Source organism: Triturus cristatus, chromosome 4_2 (assembly GCF_964204655.1).
Source record: "Triturus cristatus chromosome 4_2, aTriCri1.1, whole genome shotgun sequence".
Lineage (NCBI taxonomy): Eukaryota > Metazoa > Chordata > Amphibia > Caudata > Salamandridae > Triturus > Triturus cristatus.
In genome coordinates this window covers 65622537-65643144 of record NC_140586.1, presented here as the reverse complement: position 1 = coordinate 65643144, position 20608 = coordinate 65622537, and the positions used below count along the sequence as shown (strand labels likewise).

Sequence of the window (20608 nt, the reverse complement as noted above, 5' to 3'; positions counted from 1 at the left end):
GATTTCCGGTACCCAGGCAAGTGATTTAAAAGGTGACTTTTTTGTGCACGAAGGTAAGTGTTAACAAAAAGTCAGTAAGGCATTTCATACTCCGACATTTCAATTCGCAATACAATGGAGTTTAGAAATGGCAACCATTTCTAAACTCCATTGTATTGCATGACCAAAGAATACAAATATATTTCCTCTACAACGTTTCTGCTTCCGCCCTCCTCAGGTAGTACAAGATGGTTTGCTCAGTGGCTGCACAGATGACACAGCTGCATTTTCGAAAAGCATCATGAGTGAGATTCCATTTGGAATGTGGAGTCAGTGCAGTCCTGAGAGCTCTTGAGATATGCAGTAATCAGGTGGTATTGTCAGTAATGTTCAGACCATCTGGATGCAGTGATTTTTAACGGTACATCCAGATGTTTTCTCTGAAGTCCAGTAGTTCTTCCTTTAAGTCATGTTCCACAGGGAAAATCTTCAAATCTGATAGTAAATGATCCATAAGGTTAAAATGATTGGCTACAGGCTGGTTAATTTTCTTATTAATTATTGATGATTTGTGATACCTGAATCATGTACGGAGGTCATTCACTGTTCACATAAGAGGGAAAGGAAAAACATCCAACTAACATATATTAAACATTATGGAAATAAAACAGACACACTGTTTTGGGAATGTATTTTTATTCATGTAAAAATAACTGTCTGTCATAAACTCCATGAACCGGGAGGAAGAACAGGCTGAGGCACAACACTGTGGTAGACTTCACCAGCACACACCATGTAAGCATGTTTTTGGGGCAAGAGTTCACCGTGTGACCTCGCTTCACTATAGCCTCTGAAAGATTAACTGGGGCAGCCAAAAATCATCAAGTTGTCAGTGAAATCTGAAAATTCTTCACAGATTTTCATGTGCTCTGCATTGGCACACTCCTCCGGACTTGGCCACCACTCGATCCATGTGTCTTTCCCAATGTAGTAGTCGAACCTGCAATGAAGGTGCACAGTGTCAGGCAGGCAGTGTGAGCTTCACTCTTAGCTAAGGACACTGAAATTATGAGCCAGGAGAGGGCCAAATTATGTGGCAGGGTCGAGCAAATTATGCAGCTAGAAAAGGCAAATTATGCAGTGTAATGCAGCACATTTTGTAATAGTATTACTTTATTATTTTGACAATTTTTCACTTGTTAACAGTGTCTGGGCATTGTTTGTAGCTCAGTAGTATATGTTTAACAAGCAAATATAGCGATAAGCAACAGAAAGGTGACCAGTCAACATTTGCAAAGGGCCTTCAGTTATAGACGCAACACATGTCACATTTTGTGGTGAATGCTGCAAATCTAAAATTATGCAAAAAGCACCGCAGCTGCACAATAGCATAATTCCAGTGGCCCTGTTCTTAGCAAACAATCACTTAGGGTTAGATCACAGAAACAGCACAAGTGCGGGACAATTTCTTACCCCTTGTGCAATTTAATAAAACACTCCCCAATGCGCAATAACAACAATTTACTACGTGCTGAAGAAAATCAAATCAGGAGCCCCTTCCTATGGCTTGGCAATTAGGGATTTCGACGAGATTCTCAAAACTGATGAATAATATTACATTTTGTCTCACTGACATGATGTCCTAACGTGACCTTGTCACAGATTTGAATAGCACTTAATTGCATTATGAAGTTTGCTTTACAATCTCAAATTGCATTACGGAAGTAGGAAAATCTTGGGCAGGAATGTGTAAATGGTTATACAGCATCCAACTGTAATCATGTTAGGAGAGCACTCGAGGGCGCAGTGTAATCACACATATTAGGGCAGTAATGAAAGCTTTTGTAACCTCACATGTCTGGATTACCAGTCCTCTGTAAACTCACACAGTAGAACAGTGGCAAGTGTAATCTGACACTTCATTTGAATGGTGTTCGGGCCCTGTGTGATCTCACACTGGGGAAATGTCCATTACAAAGCAGTCATTGCAATGCCCTACCTTTACAACACAACTGTCTTTACATCGCATACCATTACAATGCATGCCATTACAACGCATGTCACTACAACGCATGCCATTACAACGCATAACATTACAACTCATTCCATTACAACGCATTATAAGATAAGTAATGGAGATTTGTTTAGTATTAGGGTGGGTATGGGTTTTGGGGTACATGGGAATTGTGATTTTTACCCCTATACTATCCAACACTTTGTCTACTGTTGCACTCACTGGAGTAGGAATAGTAATTTTTACCCCTACACTCTCCAACACTTACCCTATTGTTGCACTCACTGGAGAGGGAATACTCATGTTTACCCCTAAACTATCCAACACTTACCCTACTGTTTGCCCTAAAAGTATTATGCATTGTAATTGTATGCGTTGTAATGGAATGCATTGTAATGGTAGTTTTAAAAAATGCGTTGTAATGGCATGCTTAGTAAAATCATGTCATGTAATGGTAGTTGCGATGGAAAGACTGCGTTGTAAAAGCATGCGTTGTAATTGCATGCGTTGTAACGTCATATATTCCTCACACTGCATTTATAGAGCAGTGCAGCTCCTGTATTTGGGTACCAGTGGGGTTGCTGTGCAATCTCACCTGCTTTAGGACAGCAGCAAGGCACCTGCATTTGAATAGCAGTGGGAGCCATGTGTAATCTCACACTGCATCAGGAGAGCAGTGTGGATGCTGTGTATTCTCGCAGTGTACTGGGGCAGCATTGGGACCTTGTGTAATCTGGCGCACTGTGTACTTCAGCAGTGTATTTGGGTGGCATCGGGGTCTCTGTATAATAAACTGCATTAGGAGAGCAGTATAGACTACTTGCAGTGTACTTAGACAGCACTAGGATTCTCACATTGCATTAGGACAGCATTAGGGCCCTTTGTAATCTTACTTCGTAATCAGCGTGAACTGAGGTGGGCAGGGGAGATTCCTGTGTAATTCTACACAGGAGTTTACCACTGGATGCTCCATTAGTCTCACGCTGTTTTAGGAAAGCTGGGGCATCTCCGTGTAATCACTCACAATAGTGTTCTAGAAGGGCGTTGCTGAGTGAGTTCACATGTGTCACTGTCTATATTTACAGGAATTGTGTTCCTGTGTGTACTCACAATGTATTTGGATGTGAGTTTGGGCCTTGTGTGTTTCCCCGGTGTATTCGAGCAGCATGGAGAAGGGGGAACAGGGTCAGGCTGGCCCTCAGGTTGATCAGAATGCCTCATTTATGAAGTTTTGGTGCAGGGCAGCACCGCAAAGAATCTTCCTGCGCTACCCAGCGTCTAAACAAAAGGGCAGGAATGTGCCATATCTATGCAATACGGCACATTCCTGTCCTTTTTCCCTGCGCTGGCGCACATTGGGCTGCCATGTGCCAACACTGGCAACCTTGCATCATGGTGCAAGGGTGCCTGCGTTGCGGGGCTGATTGATTTTGTACAGGAAGGGACATCTTCCTGCACAAAATCAATCAATTGAGGCGATTTGCTCTTTCTGTGTGCTGCAGAATGCAGCACACATAGAAAATGGAAAGCACAAGGAGAAATTACGAATTCTCGTAAATCTGGGAATGCTACATGTTCCATGAATGTTGCATGGGAAAACACCCACAGCAACACCCATGGAACGCCCCTTCCACACCGTTTTCTGCGTGAAAGGGGAACATATTTACAAGGCTATGAAAAGCCATGTAAAATAGCATCACGTGGCCTTGTAAATATGCCAAGGCACTTTGCGCTACCGAAACATCCAAAAAGGGACGTTCTAGGGATGGAAAAAGTGCCGTAGGGCCTCAGAAATGAGGCTCAGAGAGTGCCCAATGGACTGATCCGACAGGTCATTGAATGGGCCGTTTTGTTGACTGTATGAAGGCCTGTTTTATGATCTATTATGGCGTAATACTGTTGAGCTCCCTAACAATAATACATGCATAGCCTGCAGCAAGCTCAAATCCATGGAGTCTGTCACACATAGCAAAACATTTACACATCGTGAAACAAGTTGAAAAGTTCCCAGTTTGCAAATAGGGGTCACATTTTTAGCTTTCTAATTCACTAACGGGGACCATTTTCATTTTGGTGCCCAGGCCAATTTTCATTTCCGATTCTGAATTATGGTACCCTGTGGAATTCCACCTTATATTTGGACAGCAGGTGGGGGCTCACATTAGAATCAAAGACAAATGTTCGATTTCACATTCTTACCTATCGCTGGTGTTCTCAAGAATAGTTAACAATGATAGAGCCTCATCCATTGATTTCCCTAACAGTGCTTGATAACGTTACTGGATGAATGTTTACTTCCAGAATTTACTTACCCATCCTTCTGAGTCTGCAAATCAGTGTTCAGACCCCAGATCAGATAGCTCTTTCCATCTTCAAGCTTCAGAGAACTCCTGCATTTCTTGTGGCTGACAAACTTGCGAATCTTCCCTTGGGGCACCTCGTCCGACCCTAGGAAAAAAAAAATTGCCATTTTGATGTTGTTCTGAGTGTCTATCAGGCATCAGGACCTGGTGGGCATGAGGGGTGGTAAGAGAGAGAGAGATAGAGAGATATCTCTGTCTCTCCATGAAGATATATATATATATATATATATATTCAGCGCGCTTGCCTGTTTCTCCGTTTCGCTTGAAGAAGACAAGAGTAGACCCAAATTCTTCCAAGTGATTTTTATTTTGCAATCACCATGTCGCCCTGACGTGTTTCGGCCGTTAGAGACAGCCTTGATCACATATATATATATGTATATATATATATATATATATATATATACACACACACACACACACCCACACACACACACACATATATACATATATCACCCCAACTTCTTTCTTGTATATGAAAGACATGGCATTCTGGGATGAAAGGAATTCAGTTAAATCCATCAGGCCACAACGGACAGGACACGTTTCGGCTGTACTCAACAGCCTTTGTCACCTTATGAGCTCCATTTTAAAACAGTTTGCATTCTCTAGTTCAGCATAAACAAAATACTCAAAGCGTTCTTGCTCTCATTCCACATTAAATTGCTCGAAGTCAGGGGCGACAAATACAAAACAATATTTTGGTCACAGCAGACTTGAACTTGGACATGATTTTACTCATAAAAAGTAAAAAAATGAACTACATTACTCGTCATGCTAAAATAGCAAGTTCATATCCTGAATACATTCCCACTATTTAAAGTGCACGGATTCTTAACCTTTATATTTGGTTTTATCTGTTTTTGAATTAAATTGGCCAGAGTTACATTTAAACATTTTTAACAAACGCATGATCAAAGGTGCCTTTAGCAATGCAAGTTCCCAACATCTTTCCAGCACTTGTAGTCGCTGCTCTCTTGGTTAAGATATGCATAGCGTAAAAATGTAACAAAAACACCACTCACTGCACTTTCTAAAACATTGTCTCGAAAGTCCCAATTGATATTTGGCATCTGTTGTTGCAGCAAGAACCTACATAAAGTTTTCTGTTCACACCAGTAAAAAAAGGCAGTCTCTGCAACCTTTCATATAAATTCACAGATGTCAATAAGTTCTTAATTACCTCTTCTTCTGTAGCCCAGTAATTTTTTAAGTATCACTGAAATGTACCTCCCTGTGAAGTGAAGGCCATTAAATCCTTGATCGTGGGCTCTGGCTGTCAGAACCGATACTTGTTCCATTCAGCCATGGGTGCTGCAGGTAAGAGCGGTGGGGCCAGGTGAGGGGGGATTTCGAGAGGTGACCACAGGGGAGAATTAAGTATTTATTTAATTTTCCCTTGTGATCATCTCTCGAAATCCCCCCTCACCTGGTCCCACCACCCCACCTCTCTTACCTGTAGCGGCCACAGCTGGTTCCATTTTCAATTGCTTCTGTGATAAAGGTTGCAAACTGTACTCTTGTGCTCATTTTCGGTGTGTTCCAATCGCCCATAGGTATGTGTGAGTGTATATATATACTCCGGCCCGCCCTGTTGTGCATGCCTGCACCCTGGACCGCTGTGTGTCACAGCTTGTCATTGACGAGGAGACAGGTTCACTGCAACTCTGTCTCACGGACCAGCCGGCAAACGCGCAACGAGGCTGGAGCGTTGAAGGGGACCGGAGGAAGATCGGTGATATTTTCCTAGCAAGGACTCATAATTTTAACACTCCGCACCGTTCCAGTACTATTCCCTATACTTATAGGGGTTGTTATATTTAATCACTACCCAGCAACACTCACCCGGTTCTACAGCAATCTGGGAGCTGTAGTTGTGGCACAACTGCAGTGGAGTTGCCAACACGTGACCTTGTTTTAGCGGACTTCCGCCAATGGTAGTGCTTCTGGACATTCAAAGGTGGGGGTGGAGTTACCCCTTGCAAACAACAGCAGCATCTGAGGAAGGCCGTAGGGCTGAAATGCATTATGCACTCGCTGTTATTTATTAAAGATCTTCTAACGTTCTCCCCCGAGTGGCCTCTACCTGTTCTTCACGAGTGGGCGTTCTTTGGATTTGTTCGTGCCAGCCAGAGGTGCGTGAGGGGCCCCGATCCGAAAAGTGGCCGGAGCTTCACTGTCATCGCTGCGTGCAGCTTCTTTTTGATTCAAGGGATTGAATAACTCCGGCCCGCCCTGTTGTGCATGCCTGCACCCTGGACCGCTGTGTGTCACAGCTTGTCATTGACGAGGAGACAGGTTCACTGCAACTCTGTCTCACGGACCAGCCGGCAAACGCGCAACGAGGCTGGAGCGTTGAAGGGGACCGGAGGAAGATCGGTGATATTTTCCTAGCAAGGACTCATAATTTTAACACTCCGCACCGTTCCAGTACTATTCCCTATACTTATAGGGGTTGTTATATTTAATCACTACCCAGCAACACTCACCCGGTTCTACAGCAATCTGGGAGCTGTAGTTGTGGCACAACTGCAGTGGAGTTGCCAACACGTGACCTTGTTTTAGCGGACTTCCGCCAATGGTAGTGCTTCTGGACATTCAAAGGTGGGGGTGGAGTTACCCCTTGCAAACAACAGCAGCATCTGAGGAAGGCCGTAGGGCTGAAATGCATTATGCACTCGCTGTTATTTATTAAAGATCTTCTAACGTTCTCCCCCGAGTGGCCTCTACCTGTTCTTCACGAGTGGGCGTTCTTTGGATTTGTTCGTGCCAGCCAGAGGTGCGTGAGGGGCCCCGATCCGAAAAGTGGCCGGAGCTTCACTGTCATCGCTGCGTGCAGCTTCTTTTTGATTCAAGGGATTGAATAACTCCGGCCCGCCCTGTTGTGCATGCCTGCACCCTGGACCGCTGTGTGTCACAGCTTGTCATTGACGAGGAGACAGGTTCACTGCAACTCTGTCTCACGGACCAGCCGGCAAACGCGCAACGAGGCTGGAGCGTTGAAGGGGACCGGAGGAAGATCGGTGATATTTTCCTAGCAAGGACTCATAATTTTAACACTCCGCACCGTTCCAGTACTATTCCCTATACTTATAGGGGTTGTTATATTTAATCACTACCCAGCAACACTCACCCGGTTCTACAGCAATCTGGGAGCTGTAGTTGTGGCACAACTGCAGTGGAGTTGCCAACACGTGACCTTGTTTTAGCGGACTTCCGCCAATGGTAGTGCTTCTGGACATTCAAAGGTGGGGGTGGAGTTACCCCTTGCAAACAACAGCAGCATCTGAGGAAGGCCGTAGGGCTGAAATGCATTATGCACTCGCTGTTATTTATTAAAGATCTTCTAACGTTCTCCCCCGAGTGGCCTCTACCTGTTCTTCACGAGTGGGCGTTCTTTGGATATATATATATATATATATATATATATATATATATATATATATATATATATATATATTCGATCCACAAGATCCAGTAATGAGAATAGGTCTGTCATGGGCGGTCCGAGCCAGGATACCGGAACTCCTTAGTATGCATACCACAAGTTCCCGCAATAACGGAAAACACTCGGACACCCAGGTTGAATGCAGTTAATTTATTCGGCAAGTGAAAAACGATGCGTTTCACCTTTACGGCTTGATCACGCTCGTACAAGTTCAAATCCACCATGTTTAAATACATCTTTTTCATCGTATTCAAAAACGGACTCACCACACCAGTGCGAAAAATGTTATTGCAACTATCGCGGCCATCTTGGAATATAATAAACTCATTGAATGTCCCATATGTTATCACACATAGAGTAACAATTAATATCGTAGCTGTAAATTACAATATTCTCAATGTATTATTCTTCAATATTGAATCATTTCCATAATACATCTGTTTACGAGATTTACACAACACGTAATATCAGAATTTTGTTTTATTTCAGATGGGGTCACTTCTTTTGCAACATGTAATATCTATAACTTAAGGAAGATACGTTGGACTATTTTTGGCATTTATGAATTTTATATGGAGGCAACTCAAATTATATCATGATGATAGAATGTTATATTAGATGTATATGTGATTAACTGATTATGATATGCTAGTTAACCCATTTGGGCGTAATCAGAGTCATAGACTTCTTAATTTGTGTGTTATGACGGTGTTAATTTCAATCAATCATGCCCACTTGGGTTGAAAGAAGAGAGAGAAAAAAAGTTTGGATATTACATCTTTATTAACCATGTTGACAAAACACAGCTATCGTTAACCAATGAGGTTGTCTCTGTCATCGGCTTCATAACATTAATGCGCTGTTGAGATTGCGCGATAAAAGGGGAGCCGGATAACAATGCCTAAATGCAATAATACTTGTTCCAACGATATTATTTATTTTCAAATGGATTTTGATACATACGTTATCCACATTTATATTTCTGCTATTACGTGTTATGTAAATCTCGTAAACAGATGTATTATGGAAATGATTCAATATTGAAGAATAATACATTGAGAATATTGTAATTTACAGCTACGATATTAATTGTTATTCTATGTGTGATAACATATGGGACATTCAATGAGTTTATTATATTCCAAGATGGCCGCGATAGTTGCAATAACATTTTTCGCACTGGTGTGGTGAGTCCGTTTTTGAATACAATGAAAAAGATGTACTTAAACATGGTGGATTTGAACTTGTATGAGCGTGATCAAGCCGTAAAGGTGAAACGCGTCGTTTTTTACTTGCTGAATAACTGCATTCAACCTGGGTGTCCGAGTGTTTTCCGTTATTGCGGGAACTTGTGGAATGCATATATATATATATATATATATATTATGCTGCAAATGATCGTATGGCATTGATGAGAGAGATTGAGCGCATTAACTCTGAGCTAGGTAAATTTGATCAAAAGGAATTGATCACAAAAGAACGCGATGAGATAACAATAAGATTGAAAAAGCAAGAAGAGACTATCAAAACAAGAAAAACGTAAAAATGTGCGTGTGATAAGAGAGACTATAAAACCGGACAGATCTTTACCTTCTCAAAGAAATTTGATTCTGTAAAAGGACATAAGTTCCCGAAAAGCGATATAGTCAGCCACAATGATAATTTAAATACCCAAAGTATCAACACCGCATCTACATCAGATATCAGTTCAGCAATGGCGAATGAGACTGATTCAGAAGAAGGTTGAGGCCAAATAGGACGAAATGAGACAGCTATTGGCAGTTTCACTTTAGCGGAGGAACTTGATCGGCGGCAGACACTTCATCCACGACTGCCCAAGAAACAAGGCACCAACGCAATAAGAAAAGATAGCAAAGGAGAAAATGCAGGCAGTTTTAACAACAACAAACAACAAACAAGCAATTGGCGGCAGAAATAAAGGGCAATGAAAATACTGTTGTCAACCTGACTGACATCACCCTGAGTAATGCTGAGACTCGACTCTTGTCACTGGGTGTAACATACTGCCCAGAGAGCCGTTTTAACTATAGTCACACTCGAGTGGACATTTTCAAGATTATAAGGAAATTGAAATTAATCAAATCTTTAAACAAAAACAAGTGAGCAATAGCATCAACAACCCTGCTTCAGGTCATGAATTGGCAGTATCTAATCTTACAGTATCTGACATGCAAACCATCTGCACACGAGTTACAATCCACCACACAGATCATGACTAATGAAGTCATCAGCGTATCGGAGCACATTAAAAGCCCTTTCAAACCTCATTCCACTTTTACCCCGATGTTGCTGAGAGATTCGATTGACACATTTAACAAGGTGGTGGTAGAGGAATTGAAAGTCCTTCACCAGAGAACAGCACTGAGACATAATAAATATAAGTATAAAAAAGAATCAATATTTCACCTTAATACGCAAACTACAAAATAACAACCAGGTGATAATAAATTGGACAAAGGGGGTAACATCGTTCTATGGCCTAGAATTTAATATCTCGAGGAAGCATACAGACACCTTAACGGTCATATTTGTTACAAAAAATCTAACATGCATGAAATAAAGAGAATCAAAAAGGAGCTGAAACAAAAACTCAGCAAGTTCAAACAAGAAGGATTACTAACTAAGGGTGAATTTCAATATCTCAACAACGGAACCCCAGTTATTCCAGTACTATATTTTATACCTGTACTGCTCGATTTTTCCGGTCTTATTGTGTTGAAGGGTGATTTAGGTGACTTCAGTCTCTTTCCATTCAAGTCTAAGGGTTAGAGTAGTGTATAGAGCCTACTTATTAGGCACTTCGACATGATCCTGTGTTCTTCCCCATAGATCAGGGTTTGCATATATATATCCTAGGGGATAGATTCGTTAGCATTAGGGGTAATCTGTTCTGTAGTGAGGGTATTTCATGGAGCCGTGCTGAATTCAGGCCTGGTAGGCCTTAAACGGGAGAGACTCCATCTTTCCTCCTGCTCTGGCAGCTTGGATGTTTCTAGGTCATAGGCAGTGTTTTAGTTAGGAGGTGTTATTCGCTTGGAGAGAACCGGTTCAGGCCGGCCCTTATCGAAGGATTGTATTTTTCTTCATGCCGAAGACACTACATCAGGCCGGCCGGCTGGGAACGTGTCCTTGGCATGGGGAGGTACAAGAATTTGGTGGGCGGCAGGTTACGGGCTGGAATTTTCCATGAGGAAATGCACGTCTATATTAGTAAAAGTTTGAGGCAGATACTGGCACTTGCTTCTAGTCCATAGGCGGCACCTGGCCGTTAGTAGTAAAGCTGCTACTTATTCCAGGGAAGACAGATGACAAACTTGGAGGTGGAGAAAAACCGAGAAATAGATATTCCAAAGAGAAGAGAGTAGCCGATGAGGAAGAGGTCCCAGTGACTCGGAGAGGGAGACGGGAGTAAACCCGTGATTGCGGAGGTGTGACTTCCAGGCGAAGCCGAGGCGCAGACGAGAAGGGAACCTAGATGACCATTGAGTGCAGGCTACATACGACCAAGGTGATGTCAACCCCTTACTATTAGAGTGTACAACTTAATCTTTCACTTTTCTTTGCAGGTTATGTGATATGTATTATGTTCCGTGAGTGTGCATGTAATAACTAAATAAAGTATTAAAGCGATATGTGCTACGTGTTCTTGTGTAAGAGGGTAACCTATTCTTCTAGTCAGCTGTGACTTGACATGAACAGATGTTAATCCTGATCAGGTAGGTGGTAACTGAATAAGGGAGAAAGGAGCCCTTCGAACTGGGGAACAAGTTGTGCTCAACTGGCTGTCTTTGTGTGATCTGATATATAGTAACACTGATTCCCTTGTTATATGTCGTGGTAATTATAGGATGAACTCGTGCTAAGGCTGCCGTCTGGGCAGGAAGTCCTGGGTCCGTTTGGGACCGCGAGGCTGTGACTGCCGTCTGGGCAGGAAGTCTGTGGCTGCCGTCTGGGCAGGAAGTCCTGGGTCCGTTTGGGACCGCGAGGCTGTGGCTGCCGTCTGGGCAGGAAGTCCTGGGTCCGTTTGGGACCGCGAGGCTGTGGCTGCCGTCTGGGCAGGAAGTCCTGGGTCCGTTTGGGACCGCGAGGCTGTGGCTGCCGTCTGGGCAGGAAGTCCTGGGTCCGTTTGGGACCGCGAGGCTGTGACTGCCGTCTGGGCAGGAAGTCTGTGGCTGCCGTCTGGGCAGGAAGTCCTGGGTCCGTTTGGGACCGCGAGGCTGTGACTGCCGTCTGGGCAGGAAGTCTGTGGCTGCCGTCTGGGCAGGAAGTCCTGGGTCCGTTTGGGACCGCGAGGCTGTGACTTGTAGGTCTTGGTATATATAGTAGGAATTCCCTGTCCTTAGGTGGTACATATATGTGGTTATTTAGGTGTAAATAGGCCCTAGGGAGGGGGTAACGTTCTGGTTTGGGTTAGAGAGGCTCTGCTGAGCGGGTTCTATCTGATCCGAAAACCCAAGCAGAACATTTGGCGTCACGAACCGTTTACGAAACCTGTGTGCGTTGTGGTTGTCTTGTGTTTGCTTTCGGCGCGTGCGTGGTTTTGTTTGCATTTTATTTTTGTATATTTCTGTGTATAGTTTTTATTTCTCTTCCTTCTTTTCTTTTTCTTCTTTTCTTCTTTTTCCTTTTTCACGATGTTTTCTAAAAGGTCTAAATCTACTTTTAAGTTGCCCGTTGATATTCCCGGATGGGATTCAACGCCTTATGAAGCCTTGGCCCGTGAGTGGGCTGATTCTACTGGTTTGAGTGAGAATTGGAATTCTTCTTTGGAGCTGGCAGAGCCGGCTAATGTGATTGCTTGTTTGCAGAAGGCACCCGTATCGAAGGGTGAGGAGATTCCCATTTTGGGGCGCAGAGGTTGGATTCTTTTGTCTGCATACAGGATTCTGCATGAGAGATTGTTGAAGTTACAGATATCTCTTAAAGATGTGGAAGCGCACTTTGTTGAGATTCAGAATTCTCATACTTTGTTGCGGTGTCAAAATAAGTTGCTTGCTGATAAACTTGAGACTTACCAAACTATTGCCGAACGGGCGGCTGTGCGAATTGCTCGTTATAAATACAAGAACAGGCGCGGTAGGGTTTCGACGCGAAAGGTGCGTCTGGTCGTGGCGACAGCCGGGCTGGATTGGAATCCTGATGAATGGGATGGTAATATCTGGAACTCGACTGATTCTTGTTCCTCGGGTGAGGAGTCTGCCAAGCGCGAGTCTTCTCGCTCCCGCCATGATTGTAAGTCTGCTTCTCGCACCTTTGATGGTGCACCCCGTGATTACTCTCGTTCTTCGAGTGGGATCAATGCTTCTTACACTGATTGTCCCTCTACGAGTACTGGTCGAGCTCCTTGTGATGCTCATCCCGCGGTCTCGGTGCATCCAGTTTTTCGTCGGAAGTTGCAGCAGTCTCCCGCTGCTCCGCAGGGTGTTTCTTTAGACTCTTTAGAGGACTTTACTCAACAAGAAATTAGTGATATTTTGCAGCGATTTCGGCAGCGAGCTGGTGAGATCTTGCTCACATGGATGGTGCGCCTTTATGAACTGGGCGCTGCTGGCATTATGTTAGATAATGGCGATTGTTTGAAGTTTTGTTCCTTGAGTTCGGATTCTACTGTACAGGATCATTTTCGTAACTATAATGGTGGTGGTCAAATTTCTTTACTTCAATTGGCGACTGAGGGTTGTAATATAAAATATCCCACTGAGTCTGATTGGCCTGTGAATGACAAACCGTGGTATACTTTGCGTGATGCTGCTCAACGTCTCAAAGAGGAGGTGATGAAAATGGCAATTTTTCTGGGTACTGCTGACAGGTTGTTTGATGGTTCGTTGACATCTTCTGTGCGGAACCGTATCATTCGATCTTCCCCTGTTGCCTATAAGCAGGTCATGATGACTTTATTGATTAATCAGACTGGTAACGTGTTATCTACGGTTTTGGAATCGGTGCGCCAACTCGGTGAGTTGGGTGAGTGGTTTAAACCTGAACGTCAGTCCCGGCCTGACACTCGTACTCCTGGTGAAAATAAACTTACTAGACGTGATATTTTTTCTGGTCTTCTGGCTGATGGTGTGCGGAGGGAGGACATTGATGGTGAGACTACCGCTTGTTTGTGGGAGTTGTTTCGCAAACGTGGCTTGGATCGGAAGGAGGGTGCCCGGCGTGTTCGGACCACTGAGTGTGATCGTGGTGGTTCTGACGGTAGCGGTGATGACGACCGCCGTGGGCGCTCTATTCATCGTGATGATCGACGTTCTGCACGTTATGTGTCCCCCCGTCGAGAGAGAGACAGGGAGAGAGAGGGGGAAAGAGAAAGGGGGAGAACTGACTATGTTCACAGCAGACGTAGAGATGATAGGGATCAATCCCCTGAGTTGAGGAGGAGAGAGGATCGTCACAGTTTGGTCGATCGTAACCCGCAGTACAATGCAGAAGATACGAATCCGTTCCGTACTGGGAATGGATATGAACAGGAGGTACCGATACCTAAGAAGCGTGAGAGTCTTTATCCTGATTTATCCTGGTATACGGAATGCAGTAAGAATGATTAGGAAAGAGGTCAAGCTCCGGTACACAGATGGGCTCACAGAGATAATAGACCCTATGTAGATATTGACATTTATTGGAGACATCGTAATATCCAAAGGGCCCGAGCATTGGTAGATACAGGAGCGGAGGCCACTCTTATTCATGGAAAATCGAAGAAGTTTACAGGTCAGCCTTTTACTATTACCGGATTAGGTGGAAAAGAAACCCCTGCAGTTCAAACTTTGCTTGAAATGAGAATAGGTAGAATTCCTAGAAAAGAGTATTCTGTACTAGTAGTGCCACTTCTAGAATTCATAATTGGGATTGATATTTTGAGAGGAATGACTTTGCATCTAGATGACGGATGTTACCAATTTGGAACAACGCATTATATATCGTCCAGACCTATACGGGTTGGTCGTTTAAGAATGCCCCCCATACAAGTTCCCCATGCGACAAAAGTGGTTTGTCAGAAGCAGTATCGTATTCCAGGTGGTCATGAGGAGATTAGTACCACTATTCAGGAGTTAGTGGATGCAGGAGTCATAACCCCAGTTACTTCTGCTTGGAATAATCCTGTTTGGCCGGTGCGTAAGAGTGATAACTCTTGGCGCATGACCGTTGATTATCGAGAATTGAACAAGCACACACCCTCTTTGACTGTTGCAGTACCGGATGTTATTACACTAATTGAGAGAATCCAAAAGCATCCAGGTACATGGTACGCGTCCATTGATATTGCTAATGCTTTCTTTTCAATTCCGATTGCCCCAGAGTGTCAGGAACAATTCAGTTTTACGTGGAACGGGCGTCAGATGACGTTTAGAAGTCTTCCCCAGGGCTATGTGCATAGTCCTACGATATGTCACCGGCTGGTGGCAGAGCATTTGGCTGAGGTACCGGTTCATCCCCAAATTCAGATATGTCATTATATTGATGATGTTTTGATCCAAGGCGAAACACAAGAGGAAGTTCAGACCCAATTACACAGAGTCATTGAGTGCCTGCGTGAGAAAGGTTGGGAAATCAACCCAGATAAATTGCAAGGTCCGTCTCAGGCTGTAAAATTTTTGGGTATTAATTGGCATGAAGGGCACCGTGAAGTGATCCCTCAGGTTAAACAGAAGATTCTTGATTTTGCAGTTCCTAGAAATAGGAAAGAAGCCCAGAGCTTCATTGGTCTGTTTGGCTTTTGGCGCCAGCATATTCCTCATTTGAGTCAAATATTGGCCCCCTTGTACCGGGTCACGCGTAAAAAGAATGCATTTGAATGGAATAAACCACAGCAAGATGCGTTTAGTCTGGCAAAAGAGGCAATTCAACATGCTCTAGATTTATGGCCTGTACGTGATGGTGACGTGGATTTGAATGTGTCCGTACAGGGCCTTTATGCAAATTGGAGTTTGTGGCAGAAACAAGGCAGGAGTAAAGTACCGTTAAGTTTTTGGACCAAAAAGTTACCTGATGCTGGTGAGCGTTACACACCCTTTGAGAAACAGTTACTTGCTTGTTATTGGGCTCTGGTGGATACCGAGCAATTGACTTTGAAACATGATATAGTTCTGCGTCCAGAAATTCCTATCATGCAGTGGGTTCTGAATTCGCCGAAAACTCACCGAATTGGACACGCTCAAGAGGCGAGTGTGATTAAATGGAAATGGTACATACAAGACAGGGCACGTGTGGGCCCGAAAGGAGTTGCTTCTTTACATGAGCAGGTGGCGCGAGCGCCATCGACTGAGGCTGAGAGTGAATGTTCCGTACCTTTAGCACAGGAGTCTCCTGTCAAGTGGGGTAAGCCTTTTGATGATTTGTCCGCAGCGGAAAGAAACCATGTTTGGTTCACTGATGGTTCAGCGAGGTTTATAGGGATGACACGGCACTGGAAGGCGGTGTCCTATAATCCGATCACACAGAAACTGTTGAGCACAACTGGTGAAGGTAAAAGCAGCCAATTTGCCGAGCTTTACGCTGTTTACCAAGTTTTGAAACAAGAGTTACCTGGTACATGTCATATTTTCACTGATTCTTGGTCTACTGCCAATGGACTGGCTGTTTGGTTGCCAACTTGGCATTCCCATAATTGGAAGTTACATTCCAAAGAATTATGGGGAAAAGAGTTATGGCAAGAAATTTGGGAGATGCTCCCACAGAGTACTGTTACAATCTTCCATGTGGACGCTCACACCCCGATAGATTCTCTTGACAAATTTTTTCATAACATTGCAGATGAGAAGTCTAAAATTGCTGAGGCAGTGGTGGACAGGCAAGATTCTGATATTGCGGGATTGGCGAAATGGGCACACCAGAAGGCAGGACATTTTGGAGAGAAGGCCACTAGCAGGTGGGCTGCTGATCGAGGAATTTATATTCCCTTAGATTTAATCAAAAATGTTATTTTACACTGCCCCGTTTGTCAGCATATCAGACGGCGTAAGGTGCCCCAAATTGTTAAAGGTCATTTACATCGCGGCAAACTGCCCGCTCAAATTTGGCAGATCGATTACATTGGTCCACTTCCCATGAGTAGGAATTGTCAATATGTTTGCACTATTGTTGATACATACAGTGGCCTGCTGGTAGCCCTTCCCTGTAAGCAAGCTACCCAATTGAATACCATTAAAACATTAGAATTAATTATGATGTACTATGGTGTGCCATTCCAAATTCAATCTGACAATGCATCCCATTTTCGTGGAAGATTGGTACAGGAATTCTGTGCGGAAAACAATATTGAATGGATATTCCATATCCCCTACTACCCACAGGCCTCGGGCCTGGTGGAGAGATTGAATGGCCTGCTAAAGGACCAGCTGCGTAAGTTAACGGATGACAAGTATAAAAATTGGCGAGACTTTTTGCCCCAAGCACTATTGATTTTGAATAATCGTCCTTTTTTAAATGCTGAATCTCCACTTATGCGTTTGTTTCCCCCGAATGCTGAGGCTATGCCTAATGAAATCAGAGAAACTGTGATGTATTGGGAAATTACTCCCGGAGCTTTGGCTCCATGTAGAGCGACCCCAGGGTCGGCAGGTTTAGACTTGCATGCTATGGATGACATTGTTATAAAAAGTAGAGATCGAGTCATCATAGAGACAGGTGTTGGTGTTCAGATACCACCTGGAAATTTCGGATTGATCGCCCCTAGATCGGGGCTGGCTGTAAAAGGCATTCAGGTGCTTGGAGGAATTATCGACAGTGATTATCAGGGAGAGATTAAGGTGCTCCTGCTGAATAGCAGTGAGGTTGACTTACTGATACATCGCACTGACCGAGTGGCTCAATTACTCATAATGCCTGTTTTCAGTGGTGTATTAATGAAAGGCACTGCTCCAACGTTGCTAACTGTACGTGGCCAGAAAGGTTTTGGCTCCACGGATAATCCTGGGGCCAGAGTTTGGGTGCAGTCGCCTAAGAATCCCCCTGAACAAGCAGAGGTCATTGCCACCGGTCAGGATAATACCATTTTGGTTATGAGACCAGGGAAAGATAGCTGGGAAGCGGTCCCGGCTGATAAATGTTATTTACGAGAATGATTAATGCCTGTATTTGGTTCTCTTTCAGATCATTCTTTGGATTGTTGCTGCAGGATGTGTCGGAGCCGGACTGTTTTCGGACTGGTACGACGAGAAAGGAGGGATCCTATCAACCCGGGATGAACTGGGAACCCGAGTGTTGCGTTCCTTCACTGCATGGGATTCATCATCGAACTTTTGGACCGCACTAGCCAAGAGGGTGACTGACGCCCCTCACTTCTGTTTGACACCGATGAGATCTGTACATGACATTCTGGCGACCTGCCTGGTTGCTATCCCCGCCTCATTGGAAACTTTAACCCATATTTTTAATGTCTCGAAGGCCCGTCCCAATATTCTCCTGGGTGATTTTGCTACCCATGTATATTGCCCCCTATGTATTGAATTGCCGAACGAGCAAACCCCCATCCAGTCCCAAATACTTACTTATAATATCACACAAGGTGATTTGTGCTTCTTTCTTACATGTAATCCTAGTGCGATCTCTGAATGTCTGCGCCTAAAACTAAAAGGCGCCACTTCGTTTACAACCCACGAACGGACTTTGTGCTTTCAAAGGACACCGACCACATGTGTTTCAGTTCAGAACAATATGACTTGTAATAGTTTGGTAGTTACCCCCAGTCACTATCGCACGATGTTACTACCTGCCGGATGGCTTTTCTCATGTGGTAATACTTCCTGGCCATTTGTCCCTGCAAACATTTCCGGAGGCCCTTGTGCCATTACGAGACTCAGTTTGTTGATGTTCGCATCGCATCCGAATGCCAACTCTCGTGTGCTTCGAGATACTGTAATGTTACAGGAGGATTGTGACCCATCTTTGCATTTATATTCCAAGTCTGAATACCTTAGCTTAGCTGTTTCAATTATTGGTGTTCCTGCTTTGGCGGTTTATAATGCCAAATCTATTGGGAAAATGGCCTGCTGGATGGTGAAATCTATTAATCATACTTCTACAATTTTGTCTGACATGCTATTAGACGCCCAGGGTGAACGTAGGGCCATTTTGCAAAATAGAGCAGCCATTGATTATCTTTTGCTTAAACATGGACATGATTGCTCGGACTTTGAAGGTCTCTGTTGTTTTAACTTGTCTGACCATACACAATCCATTCGTGCTCACATCGACAAGTTGCGTGACTTAACAGAAGAAGTTAGAAAACACATTGACCAGGGCTGGTTTGACTGGCTCTTTAATTGGTTACCTGATATACACATACTACGCCAAATATTAGGTGGTATTTTGATTGCTGTTGCTGTTTTGATTTCTATCTGTTGCTTTATTCAGTGTATTCCTTCATTATTTCAATTCTGCACACTTGGTACTAGACATAGATCAGTTAGCTTTGTTTCATATTATTCTTCCACAGATGTTTGCTCCATTTAATGAATGTATAATAGACTGAAGTCAAGGGTGAAATGTACTGCTCGATTTTTCCGGTCTTATTGTGTTGAAGGGTGATTTAGGTGACTTCAGTCTCTTTCCATTCAAGTCTAAGGGTTAGAGTAGTGTATAGAGCCTACTTATTAGGCACTTCGACATGATCCTGTGTTCTTCCCCATAGATCAGGGTTTGCATATATATATCCTAGGGGATAGATTCGTTAGCATTAGGGGTAATCTGTTCTGTAGTGAGGGTATTTCATGGAGCCGTGCTGAATTCAGGCCTGGTAGGCCTTAAACGGGAGAGACTCCATCTTTCCTCCTGCTCTGGCAGCTTGGATGTTTCTAGGTCATAGGCAGTGTTTTAGTTAGGAGGTGTTATTCGCTTGGAGAGAACCGGTTCAGGCCGGCCCTTATCGAAGGATTGTATTTTTCTTCATGCCGAAGACACTACATCAGGCCGGCCGGCTGGGAACGTGTCCTTGGCACGGGGAGGTACAAGAATTTGGTGGGCGGCAGGTTACGGGCTGGAATTTTCCATGAGGAAATGCACGTCTATATTAGTAAAAGTTTGAGGCAGATACTGGCACTTGCTTCTAGTCCATAGGCGGCACCTGGCCGTTAGTAGTAAAGCTGCTACTTATTCCAGGGAAGACAGATGACAAACTTGGAGGTGGAGAAAAACCGAGAAATAGATATTCCAAAGAGAAGAGAGTAGCCGATGAGGAAGAGGTCCCAGTGACTCGGAGAGGGAGACGGGAGTAAACCCGTGATTGCGGAGGTGTGACTTCCAGGCGAAGCCGAGGCGCAGACGAGAAGGGAACCTAGATGACCATTGAGTGCAGGCTACATACGACCAAGGTGATGTCAACCCCTTACTATTTGAGTGTACAACTTAATCTTTCACTTTTCTTTGCAGGTTATGTGATATGTATTATGTTCCGTGAGTGTGCATGTAATAACTAAATAAAGTATTAAAGCGATATGTGCTACGTGTTCTTGTGTAAGAGGGTAACCTATTCTTCTAGTCAGCTGTGACTTGACATGAACAGATGTTAATCCTGATCAGGTAGGTGGTAACTGAATAAGGGAGAAAGGAGCCCTTCGAACTGGGGAACAAGTTGTGCTCAACTGGCTGTCTTTGTGTGATCTGATATATAGTAACACTGATTCCCTTGTTATATGTCGTGGTAATTATAGGATGAACTCGTGCTAAGGCTGCCGTCTGGGCAGGAAGTCCTGGGTCCGTTTGGGACCGCGAGGCTGTGACTGCCGTCTGGGCAGGAAGTCTGTGGCTGCCGTCTGGGCAGGAAGTCCTGGGTCCGTTTGGGAC

At 44.1% G+C, this 20608-nt stretch overlaps 1 protein-coding gene across 2 annotated transcripts in view; it reads right to left on the bottom strand.

The window, feature by feature from the left end:
- Positions 1-658: 658 nt before the first annotated feature.
- Positions 659-20608, bottom strand: part of LOC146832982 (complement C3-like) — a 1287425-nt gene continuing 1267475 nt past the window's right edge. For both annotated transcript variants that reach the window (XM_085600525.1, XM_085600526.1), the window contains exons 40-41: positions 4306-4441; positions 659-979 (exon numbers count right to left, since the gene is read on the bottom strand). In XM_085600525.1, coding sequence (XP_085456651.1) covers positions 838-979; positions 4306-4441 — 278 coding nt within the window. In that variant the 3' untranslated portion in view covers positions 659-837. The remainder of the gene's footprint in view (positions 980-4305; positions 4442-20608) is intronic.